The sequence below is a fragment of the Helobdella robusta genome, assembly GCF_000326865.2.
Source record: "Helobdella robusta unplaced genomic scaffold HELROscaffold_1, whole genome shotgun sequence".
NCBI lineage: Eukaryota > Metazoa > Annelida > Clitellata > Rhynchobdellida > Glossiphoniidae > Helobdella > Helobdella robusta.
In genome coordinates this window covers 7,593,996-7,609,039 of record NW_008703570.1, presented here as the reverse complement: position 1 = coordinate 7,609,039, position 15,044 = coordinate 7,593,996, and the positions used below count along the sequence as shown (strand labels likewise).

Here is a 15,044-nt window from a genome sequence, read left to right as displayed (position 1 = left end):
TTTTTATAATTCTTGTTTATATTTACCGTGTTGAAAAACTTTATTTAGGAGATTGCTTTACACTTAGAGCAGCAGGTCATAATTATCTAGCTCTAGTATTCTAATTGTTGACGTCTTGCCAATTTAAATTTTCATTTATCGACAAAAAAATTATTGTAATTCTCTTAAATAAACACCTTACCATTATATTGTTTAAAAGTCATCTTCACTCGCAACTTCATTTTTATGATGCATTGATTTATTATATCATTGTATATGCATATGCATTTATAAGCATTATGTGATTCCCTTGAAATATCTTACGTGGAGTCATGGCGCTTGAGTGTTAATTGCTTTTTAATATTTAAAACTTCATTTTATGATTCTTTAATTGGCCACAAAGTCATATTGGTTGACTCGTTTTATTTATTTACTTCATTTGGCATTTAGCATCATTTAGTTTCAGGATATCCAATTTTATTTCTTATGTTCCTTTGGTTATTTTAATTTTTAACACATTCCATAAACAGAAAACAAGGGAAACTCTTTCATTCGCAAAAAAGATATAGATGTCTATAAATTTTATTAACCATTATGTAATTTACGTTGTATTAGTTGGTAACTGTTTAACACTTGGCCCAATGTTGTTTTTTTTACAGGAAACGGATCTACGTTATCTTTGGGATCTTGTTCTTCTTTATACTCTACGGTAAGTTTTTTTTGCGTAAATACGGATTAATTTTTTTTAATTATCATTTTTTAAAATATTTATTCATGATTATTTATATATATATTATTCACATTTATATATACAACATACGCACCGCATATTAATCTAAGATATTCATCATGTTGAATCTCTTTCCTTTTTCATTGCGTTGGACTAGGGAATATTTCCAATTGAGAATTGGCTTATCAAACAATTAGCAGTTTGTCATTAATTCATTTCTGAGAAATGATGTTTGCTGGCTACAGAATCATGAAAATGAATTGAGGATGATTCCTTTTAAAATATGATTTGTATCTATTTGCTGTTTAGATTATGAAGAAAATATGGCTTTTATAATTAACAGTTTTTACTAGAAATTCAATTTTAAACGATCAAACAAACAAATAGATAAACAATTAGTTAAATTATTATAAAAATTATATAATTTGACTCTATATTTCACGTAATGCTTGTGATACAATGGTAGATATTATAGTCTTTAATATAATTGTAGCAAATGTATCCATTCATGATAGATAACAAGAAATAAAGTAAACTGTTTCTATCTTTAAAAACAACATACTTCACTTACACACTTCACAAAGTATGCCAGCTATGCTGTTAATTCTGCTACAAAGTTCATACTTCAAACCAACTGTTTGGACAGCAATTATTTGCTTTATTTAAGCTGGTTTACTCAAGACTTTTTCATTCTTTTGGTTTTTCTTTAAAATAATATTGATATAAAATTCTTTTGTCTGTGTTTTTTTTACTGGCCTCAAATATGTTATTTCTCAAAATCGAATTTTCTTCCTCTGATTTTTTTCTTCATTCGCATGCCTGTTAAAAATTGTTTATCCATTATTTATTGATGTATACTTAATTGATTTTGTAACAAATTTTATAAATGGCGGTAGATAAGTTGGCAGGTTTGGTTAGAAATAGTGCTAGGTTTAGAGGTTGAAAGAAAAGTTGAGGTTTAAGTAAGTTTTTTGAATAGTTTCAAGTAGGGTTTAAATTTGTTTAAATTTATCTTGGAGAATATTTAAAATTAGATGGTTTGAAAATTTTTAATTGAAATTCCAATAATTGTTCATTATTTTATGGTTTCGGTTTTACAATTTATTATTATGAAAAAATTAATGTTCTTTGATAGGTATAATTTTTAAATTTAATCATAACTGAAGAATGTCATACAAATATTTTCTGATTATAATTCAATTTGATGCTTTTAAATATTTGTTCAATATAATAAAACTGTCTTGAAATGAATTTTATTTTGTTTCGCAGGCTGAAGAGTACCATGCTCAGGAGGTTACTAATTTTTTTTCTTTCTTTTCAATTTTTACAAGTTTATTGATGTGTATGGTTTTCTTCTTTTTTAATCAATCGGAGAATGTTAGATATTATTTAGTGGTCATGCCTTTTTCAAACCCAATTCTGAATGTAACTCAATAATATTTTTATGTTAGTTGTTGTATAGATTTTTACTAAACTAAATACAAAACTACTGTTCAGTTAAGAATGTTTATAGGTTTTAATTTCTGAAAATAATTGTTTATAAGGATTTTTGTGTACGTATATTCGTTATAGGTTATAAGTTGTCTGATTTGTATGAGGTATGGATTGTTGTGAGTTTGTTATACATTCAGGACAACTCGACTTAAAGATGCAACATAGGATATATTTTTTATTTTGAAGCAAGCCAAGTGTCACAGCGTTAATTAAACAAGCTAATAAAACAAACACATGTTGTTTGCATCCATTTTCTCTTAGATTTTTTAGTTGCGGTATATTTTAAAAAGCGTTAAAACTTGAATTACTTTTTTTTAGAACTTTACGAAGTTATGAGTCAAACAATGTCTTTCATCATTTTTTTTTACTGCAGCTGTTCTTTTCTAAAGTCCAAACTGCGTTTTGTTACCTATTATAAGCTATTATTAGCTATAAACTGTTTGTGTTATGTCATGAACGTCTTCAACGTCATCATCACTACCATCATCGTTATCACCATTACCATCATTGTTATCATTTTCATCGTCGTCATCATCACGACCATCGTCGTCATCATAGCTCTAGTTGTCACTTTTCATTCATCTTTCCTATTTTAAGCTACTGTTTTTTTGTTTATACCATCTCTGTTTCAAAGCCACCGATAATTTTGTAACAATAATTGTAGACATTAATGAGAATTTCTCAAGTAAGTATGTAACATTGATAAATTAAAACTCTGTGAAATAAATTTATAATGTTTTTGTTTTCAACGTCAGATAAGGAAGTTGCGTCACGAATTGGAAACTGCCCATTCAAGAGTAGCTTCGCTGAACATGCAACTCAACATCAACGTAAGATTGACAGTTTATGTGATTTTGCGCGTTTGTTTTGGAGTTTGTGCTGATTTTTTATGCACGTGTTGATGTGTGTCTCTGTGTTGATGTGTGCGTGCAATGATTTGATGAGATTGTCTTTAGATGTGTTGATGTTGCTGGTTTTGATTCTCTTGTTTCGTGGGTTGCAATTTCATTAGGTCATACTTGAAATGTACAATGATGTTTGTAACAACATTTCATTCCTGATGTTTACAACGTGCGTAAGAGTGCAGTTCATCATTTTTCAAACGTAAAAAGTCGTTACTAGATCATTTCTTGTTTTGTAAAAGATATTGCTGTTTTTCCATTGGATATTATTTTTTATTTTGTTCATTTGTTTTCAATCAAATTTTAAAAAATCGGGCTTATGTAAAATAAAATCAAATTAAGCAACTAATGTCAACAACGGTATAAGAAGCGGTAAACATTTTTGAATCTGAAACATTTACAAAAGTAATGTCTGCTACTACTACTACTACTACTACTACTACTGCTACTGCTACTGCTACTATTACTACTACTACTACTGCTGCTGCTGCTGCTGCTACTACTACTACTACTACTACTACTACTGCTACTGCTACTACTACTGCTGCTACTACTACTGCTACTACTACTGCTACTACTACTGCTGCTACCACTGCTACTACTACTACCACCACTGCTACTAACAATAACAATAATAGTAATAATAATAATAGTAATACATATATTATATAACGATGACGAATTGCGGTGAGTTTTCACCAATGGCGTTGCCATTTCATTTACTTCACTAGCACCATTGTTTAACTATTAAAACACCTGTTGAAAGTTAAATAAATTATAAATGTCAGAGATGGCTTTTGTTTAAATTTCAATTTTAGAACCATGTTGTATATTTGAAATAACACTCACGCATTACACACACACACACACACACACACACACACACACACACACACACACACACACACACACACACACTTGCAACGCACATGCACACACATGTAACCATAATAACTGTTAACAAGTCAAACTCAACTCACTGGCCCAAAGCTTTTAAAGGATGACATTATTATTATATTATTAGATTTCTATATAATTCATTATAATTAATATAATGTTATATAATAATATAAAATAATAAGCAATAATTATTGCTATGATGTTTAAAATATTTTCTTGAAAAGCCGGCAAGTGCACTGATGATTTTATCTTATCATTAAAAATAGGATTTTGAGCAATTACCAATTGATTTATTTTTATATTTATTGCTTATTACAGTTTCAATCATTTCTATTTATTTGCCTCCGCTACTGTTAAATGCTTCTAAATAATATAACATTAAAAATGCCAGCCACCAAAATTAATTTACCACTTCTTTTACTGTTTCTTAGCAGCCATAATAAAACTTCAACCGCTGTTGACGTTACTACCTTTACTACTACGACTATCACTGCTGCTTCAACTTTACCATTGCAGCGACCACTGATGCTACTATTATTACGATCAATACTGTAGCAAATACTGTAACAACTACTACAACCCTGCCACTACAACTACTACTACACTACAACTACTACTGTTGCACTGGCCAATTCATTGTTTAATTGATAATTGGCAAAAAAACTAGCACATCTAGTTCATTTTCATTAAAAAGAGTGAAACTTGCAAGTTTGAATGCATTCAATCCGCCATTTCTTTGGTTCATCAGAGTCCCCATTCACTATCTCTCCTCATTTTTATACACATTTATTTTTATAATTAGTTTTTAGCTTCGCTTTCTTGGTTGCTCTAACTATTCGTAAGTGCAAAGATACGATTTTTTTTTATTCAAAAAAAATACACCTTTGATGTTTTTTTTAATAGTTGATTGATTATGAATTAATGGCCTTGTCTACTTTCTGAAGCTTGCTTTACTTTTTATTTTGATTGTAGCTATGCTCTAAAAACCGTTCATTTCTTAATTTATACATCAACATCAATGATTAAAATTTAATTTCTTAATTTTATTTTTTTTTAATTTTCTATATTTTCGATATTTTTTTTTTGTAACAATTTTATGGTTTATTACATTACAAATTATTCTGTGATCTTCACTAGAAGTCTTAGCATACATAACCCATGTTATAGTATTTATTATGTTCTATCTGTAAGATATGCAGTTGTACATGTATTAACTTTCTTTCATATTTGACATATAGTTTTTGAATGATTTTTATTTCTTGTTACTTTACATAGGAAAGCGTGGTGCAGGCGTTTGAGCAGAGCATTCAGAGTTTGAACCAGAGACTGCAGCAACTGACCAACATGGCTTCCGATAAGGTTTTTCATTCATTAATCCCTGCTTCCTACTTATAATTTAATCAATCAACTCGAGTGCAATCTTTTCCTTTCCTTTTGTGTTCATCTGTTATGTAACCATGGTGGATTAACTTCAATATTTTCAGCATCATTCAAGTTCTAAAGCACTGGACACTTAGTCATAAACTTAAAATTCTTAATATTTATTGTCCATGCGCTTTTCAGAGTAAGCAAATAGGAATTGGCCATATCCTAGAGAGTTATTGTAAACAGAAGCTAAGGCAATGAAACAATTACATGTGTGTCAAGGTATAATATTATGTTGAACACAATTAGAAATGTTACTTCACCGATGCTGTGTGGCTCAGTTGTGCCACGTGAATTGAGGCCCATGCACTGAGCAAACAATTTCTTCACTTAATTGTTTAATCACAACAATTCAAACTAGAACAAAATAAATATTTGTTTATGATCTGTTGCTTCTAAGGAATGATATGATATTCATTGTATTGGCTTCACCGTGTGTCTTCACGAGTCATTTGTCATAATTGAAACCTAGTGAATAACATTCTATAAGATTTAGCCAGAACTGTTTTTTAACTGTTGTGTGTAAGCCTGGGTATAAATATTGAAATATTTCAAAAATGCTTTCTACGTTCATTGCAATACAAAATTTTATTTTTCGTAATTGTAAACTTCAGGGTGTTATTTGGTTGCGTAAAAAAATAACACAATTGAAGTTATCAAGATTGCAATCTGCAATCAAACTTACAATCTCGCAGTAGTTTAGAATATTTTCCATAATTGTAATAAAATAGTTGTTGCAAAGAATCAAAATTCATAAGATGAAACGATCTGTTGCATCCACTTATGTAATCCTTTTCATGCATGTAGCAATCTTACAACCATTCATTCTTTGAAACATGCAATACTTACTCGCAGCAACCTGTATGCACGCTTTTGCACGGTTAACGTTAACATTGGTATTTTCTCTTAGAGGTAGGAATTTACCATTTACTTCAACTAGTAGTAATTTTCTGGGAGAGTTTGAAGCAAAGACAAATTATTTATGTTAATTAGGTTATTAATTTATTAATAATTAATAAATTAGTTATTATGTTAAAATGAAAATTTTGTAATACTGCAAAAACGTTCCTTGCAAATAAAGTTGACGTTTTTCTCAGTAACAAAAATGCTATGATACAAATAATGCATTGTTGTTATTCATAGAATACTGATGAATGATACATGATTGATTTATCATCATTGAAAGGAAATAAAGATGAGAGTCCAACATGGGAATTGCTTTTACGTGCATGATTTGTTTCTGCTGGCTATAAGAGAATGACTGGGAACGAGATTGATAATATTCATATGGCACAACATGGAGGGTAGTTTGGCTAAGGTGGAAATTATGGTTGCTGGGAAAGAAAATATCAAAAATGAATCTATGATGATCATAGATATTTTTTATTAGGCATTGAAATTAAGTGTATATTTTTGGGCATCTTGGTGATGTTTTGCAATAAGGAGTAAAAAGTTTCAATTATACACGCAGTTACATTATATAAGCTATAGCAGTCATAGAGGTTTTTGAAAGAATGAGTTTCAAGAACGATTTTATTGCTAATGACATTTAATCATTCTTACACCTATTTTTAAAAAAATGTTTTAAATTATTTTTCTAATTATTCTTTGGAAGGATTCTGATGTGAAGGACCTGAAGACGTCGTTGGATCGGTTCAGCGCCCACTCATCTATACCTGGTAGGTCGACTAACGTCTCTTCTGAGATTCGTGTTGTTTTAATTATTCATTTTGCCTTACAATGCAGCTGCAATATCTTCGTGTGAGAAAATATGGAGGAGAACATAATTGATTAGAATCATAATTGCTACTTTATGTTCTGAATAGAAAAGAGTTTGAGTCAACCAAAAATTTAAATACTTACATAATTGTTGCTAAATTGTTTTCTTTTTAATAACATCCTGTTGTTTGTTGGCAGCGCGGTTTGGTTAACACCTCCCACTCTTCAATTATAACAATAGAGTTGCGCTCTTTTATTCTTTAACAGAAGACCACAACTACCACCACATAAAGTTGATGGCAATTAGGTGTTACTACTAAGCTAGTCACTTCTACTTTCTTTCTATCACTTCATTATTATATATAACATTAGGTAATTATATATATATACATACACACACACACATATATATATATGTATACTATATATATATATATATATATATATATATATATATATATATATACATACATACATACGTACTTACACCTATATTATATATATATGTACATGTATATACATATGTATCTGTATGTGTATCTGTGTGTGTCTCTGTGTGTATAATCAACATATTTAAATACATGTTCATTCATTATATAGGAAAATTCCATTCGCTTATTCATGAAAAATTGTTGTTTTTATTGTTAATGCCATTTTTAATTTGCCGAAATTACTTCGTTAATTCATTTAATGCTTGTGCTTACAACACAATACGTGTCCAATTAATACTTTAATATTTCGTAATATTTCATTCACTTTTATTTGCTGTCTGCCAGTTCGGACTGACTCATCTGAATGAACCGTATCAGTCGGTCAGAGTCGATAGTCTGCACACGTTACTTAATACCAGTTAATACTCACCCTGTTTAATAATGTCATATGTACCTATGTTATGTGCAAATGAAAATATGCCGTTGCATGTATTGCGGTTGGTGAACGTCAAACACGATAGATACATGCATGCATGCCGTATTTAATTTGATTCATTTGTTTCCCCTTCCTGTAGAAGATGTAACTTCATTATCCTCCATCAATCAACATCAGGAGATGGAAAGGAAGAAAAAGCAAAAGAAATGGGTACATGACTATTTTTATAACATTGGCTTTTATTATGCATCACATTCATTTCGATGTTATAAGTGGTGAAGGATGAATAAATAGAGAGAAGACGTTTTTTTCTTTGTGGGAATAATGGTCATTTATAAAATAGGTTTTACGGATGTATTAAATGTTAGAAAATGTTTTTATTTTTGTTTCTGTTTTCCATGGGTTTATTAAACGCTGGAAAAATATTTCGTTTTATCTACAATTTAATATCTTTACATTTGTTTCCGTAGTTAATAAAATCTCTAATAATGCAACGTTCTGTGACAAATGGGTGCACATTTTTCTCGCAGCTGACATCATTTGGCAAGTCGTTTTTCAAGAGAAAGAACAAACTGAACCAGATGGAGAGCAACAACCTGTCACTGCACGATAACAACAGCATACACAGCAGCTCGAGCAACATCTTGGTCAATCACATGAACATCCATAATAATGAGCTCATCATTCCTGATAACATCAGCAACATTTCATTCAACAAGTTTGTTTTATTTTGAATAAATCGATAAATTGGCTTGGAAAAAATTTGTTTTATCATATCATATACAATGTATTTCTGAAACAAAATTGTTCGAAGTGGTAAGAGTTTGATGCAGGATGTCTCATTTATTATTTTCTATCATCCTAATTGCACGAGGGCAACCTAATTATTGCTCCTTTTCTTTCTGCACATGCATACTGCTCAAGCATAATTTCTCATTTGACTGTCAGCTGACTGAAGGGTTTTCTCGTTTAATGTTAATTATATTACCATTATTACAATTAATAGTTTTCCCAATTTATTCTCTGAGAATTCAACAACACACACACCACACACACACACACACCACGCCACACACACACACACAAACACCACGCCACACACACACCCACATAGCGCCTGTGAAAGCACGTCAATGCACGCTTCATACACATGGCACGCGATGGGCGGGAATCTCTCTTTGCCATCGAATCCTGCCACTGTAGCAGCAGGACCAGGCGACTTAACCAATGCGCCATCTTTTTTATATTCCAATTATCAGATCATCATCCTTATCTATAGCGCTATATAATCTTTTACATGCGACAACAATTTATTTTGAAACATGATTATTAATCTCTAAACATGATGATAACATGCAGCAATCAATCATGCGATCCTGACGATCCAATGATCTCACTGTTGGAGCAGAAGTTGCACGAGAAGGAGATGAAGTTAACAGACGTTCAGTTGGAGGCCCTCACATCAGCCCACCAGCTCGATCAACTCAAGGACAATATGGCACAAATGGAGGTGGGGTATTTTGCTACGTTAAAAATTTTAACATCTTTTTGCTGTATTAGCAATATTGCACGGTTTGATGTATTTATTATCTTTTTTTATTTCTCAAATTAGCTATCTGAGTGAAGTATTGATCGAAGCATCTATTGTATTGTATTAGGCGAAAGCTGTGTGCTTGCACAGCCTGCACTTATTAAATATTTTGTTATTGTTATTCACAATGTTTTTGAAAGGATTTACGACGCGCACACACACATTCGCCATTCACACACACACTGACATACACTTTTTGTTGTAGATGTAATAGATTGATGTTGACCTTGCCAGGACATTATCTATCGTAGATGCAATTGCGTTTTAAAATTTTAGTAATTTTTTTTGAGTTTATTTCATGCGTTGGTGTAGTTCCACCCAATGGAGTTCATCATTTAATATTTGACACTCAATAGAAGGAGATGGCCTACTTGAAGATGGACAACAGCAGGTTGAAGCAGCTGGTTTCAAAAACAGCCGACAACAAATTAGATGATCCATCACCAACATCACCAACAGCACTGAACAGCAACAAAATCATCGAGTCACCAACTAATCCATGTACGTTTATTAATTCACATTTTTTCTCTTTTTTATTTGTGCTTTGAAAATTGCATGCAATGAATCCGCACTATGTTAGCTTCTCTTTATATAATTATCAGTACATAAGCAGATTAAGGAAGGTCGCCAACATTGCCTAACTGGTGATCAGTTGTATTTTATGTAATAGGATAGTTCTCAACATTTACTTTGACGGGAACCTGTAGGAAGCCCAAGTAGTGAAGTACCTGTCTACGAATGTACCAGCCTCCCAAATGTTGGGACAATCGTTTCTAAGATTTGGTTGAGCGCATCTAAAAGAAGATGAATGCACTGCTTATTATAATACTAGTACTGATATATACATATATGTATGTATATTGTTTAGTTTCAGTGCCATTTAGACCAAGATTATTTCTTAGATTTTCATCTATGTATATCTTCTTTCATGTGATGTCTGTTTTGTTTCATTTGTTTTCTTCTATATGCTCAATGTTTAGACAGCTCGTGACATGCTTTCAATCTAACATTTCGACTTTACGTTCAAAGTATAAAAATTTCACTCGATTTTTCATTAAACTTTTTTTTTAAATGGTTACTGTTGTCTCTGATATATTTACCTAATAATGAATAAATAGTTTCAAAATTGTAAGATCAAAATTGTTGTTGCAATTTCATATGTAATGTTTTCAAATAAATATTTTTTGACGAATTTCGTTACAGCTCCTCGTTCAGTGCACAAAGCAATAGTCCTATCGGTGAGATTCGCTCATGTCGATCATCTGGCGCCATCTTCGCCGTCGTCTGAGGTAAGGTTGCCACGTCTTTGAGATCATTTGTCAAGTCACGCTACATTTAGTGTTTGTTAGTCATACATGAGCTGCGACTGTATCAAAAAGAGAAACATTTGTTTAGCATTATCTTTATTCCTAGAAGATAATTTGAAATAAGTGGAACTAAATATGATTAGTTTGATTTAGTGATATGATGCCATTAACTGAACTAGATGTTCATGTTTCTTCATGTTTCCTCTAGTTATTACCAATCTTGCCCTTGTTTAAAACGAAAAATCTTATTTTTTCTTTACTTTTTTATTCTTAGCAATCTATCATGTATGTATTCAATAAATCTGTCCTTTATCCATGTAATTGTCTACTCATTCGTTCGTCTAACTGAAATTTTATTCACATCATTATTTTATAGTGTTATACAAATTCACTTCATTAGGCGAAATCAACAGAAATATTGTTTGGCAAGATGCACCTGACTGAGAACATGGGCTGGGAAACACTGAACAAAACCATCCTCAGAAAGTTTCATGTAGGTTGCTTCCTAATGTCTACACACACACACGCACAAACACACACAACACCACACACACACTCACGTTGTTCTTTCATCTTCTTATATTATTCTTTGCAAGTAGTTATTGGTGTTACGGTGGTTGCTACGTACTTATTTTAAGAAGCTGCGTGATCATGCACTATAACGTGGACAAAAAACACCTACTTCAACAATTTCATTGTAATTAGAAGTTTACTGCTCTCACGTTTTGAGCCAAATTTTTTTTACAAATCGTTAACGAATCAAATTATTTGTGAAACTTACAATATAACACTCACAGAATTATTTGGTGAGGATCGATCCAGAGGAGCACCTAGGCTTGGACCACACCAGCATCCAGCACCTTCACATTGGAGATTTGAAATGGACCATTGGTAAATTTATAAATACATAGTTCTGCCTTTCATCACTCAACAACGTCAATTTGGAATACATCTCGCTCGTCTGATTTATCGAGCAATGGGATGATTAGAATGATATGACAAGCTCTGTGTGTTGTTGTCTGTTGTCTCCCTTTCTACAACCGACTGAAAAACAAAATATGTCTCAGTTATTGTACTCTAAAACCGTTTCATGGAAAGTATGTCTGCTTGGTATCAGTGTCACATCCTTATTGGAGAACTGTTTTTTTAATTATTGCGACTGTCATTTACATCAGCCCAAACATATATATTTATATTTGTTTGTATATTATATATATATATATATATATATATACAAAAATGATTGACAGATGGCCCCTCCCCTCCAATGAGTCCCAGTTCTTATCTGATTGGCTACAACGACTCTGTGTCTCTCACTCTCAAAGGTTTCATTCATTCATTCATTCATAATACAAGTTACAAATTAATGCGAATAATGAGTAGGATGAGATGATAACATTACATCAACGCTTGAACAGTTTTGAATAATGATAACAGGGGCTATAATATTGTTGTGTTGCAAGTGTTGCAATATGTTCCTTGCTTCTTGATCACATTATTGTTTTTCAATCTCAACTGATTAATGTTTAAAATGTTTTCATCTGGTAATACTTTTGAATAATGTCCGGAAGATTCTTGCAACCTTTTTTAATATCGCTCCATTAACATTTTTGCCAGTTAACTCGAAATTTTATTTCATTTCTGCAATTTGTACACATAATTCTAGCGTTACAATTTACAAATTTCTTAATTTTTAAATTGTAGTTAATTGTTGTTGCTTAGTTTCTTTCCTTGCTATCATTATTTTGCAAGTCTTTTTTAAATGCTCATCATTGATTCATGTTTCCCGTTTGAAGCTCTCCATTACTTATTTGCATGCTGCATGTTTGAAGCTCTCAATTACTCATTTTTATATTATAAAACAGGTGTGGATGAGAACAGACTGGACTCTTTATCGTTCGAGACAATGATATCTCGATCGATTCTTGAGAGGTACGTGTCATTGATGACTGAATTCAAACGAGTTATCTTCTGCGGACCGAGTGGTACCGGCAAGACGTACCTGGCTCTCAAGTTGGCGCAGTACATGAGTGATAGGTTGGTTCTTTTGATATCATTTCAAATGATTGATTCACATTTCCGTTGTGATTTTGTAAAACCTTAAAGTCTAACGAATGGAACGATGATTGACGTTTGCGCCTGGTTGTTCGTTGTCCATTCGTCACTTTTATTTATATCTATTTTATTATTACTGATTTGTAGTTTTATTTGTGGCTACGAAGGACTATACAACTTTTAACAAAGTTTCATTCCTTATGTCAGGTTGGCAAAAGAAGGTCGACAACCTAAGATGTCATTATTCAACGTGGACCACAAATCGAGCAAGGAGTTGAGGCAGTATCTGTCGAGCATAGCTCAGGATAGTACTGCTGCTGCTGCTGCTGCTGCTACTGCCGAGAATGGTAACAGTGACAACGCTTTTCAGGACAACGTTATAATATTAGACAACTTGCATCATGTTGTGTCAGTGGCCGATGTTTTCAATGGATTCATCAGCATGGGCAATCAGAACAGGTTTGTTTTCAATATTTTCTTTAAAAATAAATTACATTACATAGTTTTTTACTGAAATATTTAAAGCATAGAATAATGGAAATATCAATTGATAATTATTGTAAAACAACGTAGCCCCTATGTGATTGGCACAATGAATCAAGTTTCATCAAGTTCTGCTTCCACAAACTTGCAACTGCACCACATGTTCAGATGGGTTTTGTATTCAAATCACATAAAACCAGTCCACGGCTTTCTGGGCAGGTTCCTAAGGAGGCACCTGGTGGAGAGGGAGGTGCTGGAGAGTAATGTAAACATTCAGAACAAAAATTTGATGAACAGCGACAGTACATCTGCAAGTATTTCCAGCAGTGGTGCCGATAAAAATGTTTTTGATGCCGAAGTTGATGATGAGGAAGAGTTGAAAAAGATGATTGACTGGATACCTCAAGTCTGGCAACACGTCAATCGCCTGCTCGAGATGCATAATTCCAGCGAAGTCACATTAGGTATGATGTGATGATTCATGTGATGATGTGATTGATGTGTTGCGTTTATAGGATGCTCTTCATACATTACATTTTTGAAAATTTTTATATGCTGCAGAAACAAGTAGGTAAGGTCGGAAATAAATAATGTCATGGTACCGGTATCGTATGACATTTAAACAATATTTCAAATAATTAATACTATTAAATGAAATGAATGATCAGGACCGCAGTTGTACCTTTCATGCCCCATGGCCAGTCAGTTGATAAAGTTGTGGTTCACAGATTTGTGGAACTATTCAATATTTCCCTATATCGTTGAAGCTATCAAAGAAGGCATCCAGGTGGTTGTCAAATGATCATTTCACTTCATAGTTTAAAACTAAATCTGATCCAACAATTTTTCCATATAAGTATTTCTTCATTTTTACATCAAACATGCTTTAATATCATTCAAAATTTTAAATTCATTGTCAACATTTGTTTCTTCAAAATGTTTCCGAATCGGTATGAAAGTGAAAAATCTTTAAATTAAGTGAGAGAATAAGCCAATGTTATAAAGAAAAAGCCTTTCTTTTGATTATTTTCAAGTAAATTTTGTGATGAATTTAAGTTGACACTCATCCAAAGGGAAGTTATTTATAAAAGCGTTTTTGTTTGATGGATGATAAGCTGAAAATGAGCATGATATATGAGCCAACCATTATAATTGAACAAAATGATGCATGCAGACGTACGGATGCAGAGCAGTTTGGGAAGATCCGACAGATTGGATTGTACGAACTTGTCCATGGTCGTCTGAAGCCTCAACCCAGTTCCTCCACCTCAGACCAGAGGATGTGGGCTATGATATGACACAACAACAACATTCTCTAGTGACCAGCAACAACAACAACGCGAGTAACAACAGTATTAACAACAACACTGGCAGTGCAGCATTCCATAACAACATCAACAATAACTTGTACATCAACAACTGTGCAGATGATGGCTCACATTCTGCAAAAATATCGAACACTGATCCACTGGTTGGTTGTGAGGATTTTGAAATTTGATTTTTAGTATGAATGAGAAATGTTGAGTGTCCATGGAGTGTTTTTATGAATATTTTTTTGAAATGACAAATTAATTTTGTTTTGTTTTTATTTG

At 32.3% G+C, this 15,044-nt stretch overlaps 1 protein-coding gene across 1 annotated transcript; it reads left to right on the top strand.

The window, feature by feature from the left end:
* Positions 1-11,708: 11,708 nt before the first annotated feature.
* Positions 11,709-14,950, top strand: HELRODRAFT_62952 (hypothetical protein; the record flags this gene model as incomplete). The annotated part of the gene is made up of 8 exons (XM_009011088.1): positions 11,709-11,805; positions 12,165-12,239; positions 12,780-12,951; positions 13,177-13,428; positions 13,543-13,712; positions 13,812-13,916; positions 14,121-14,239; positions 14,627-14,950. Coding segments are annotated over 8 exons (1,314 nt in total), but the record flags the coding sequence as incomplete, so codon positions are not given.
* Between the last annotated feature and the right edge of the window lie 94 nt (positions 14,951-15,044).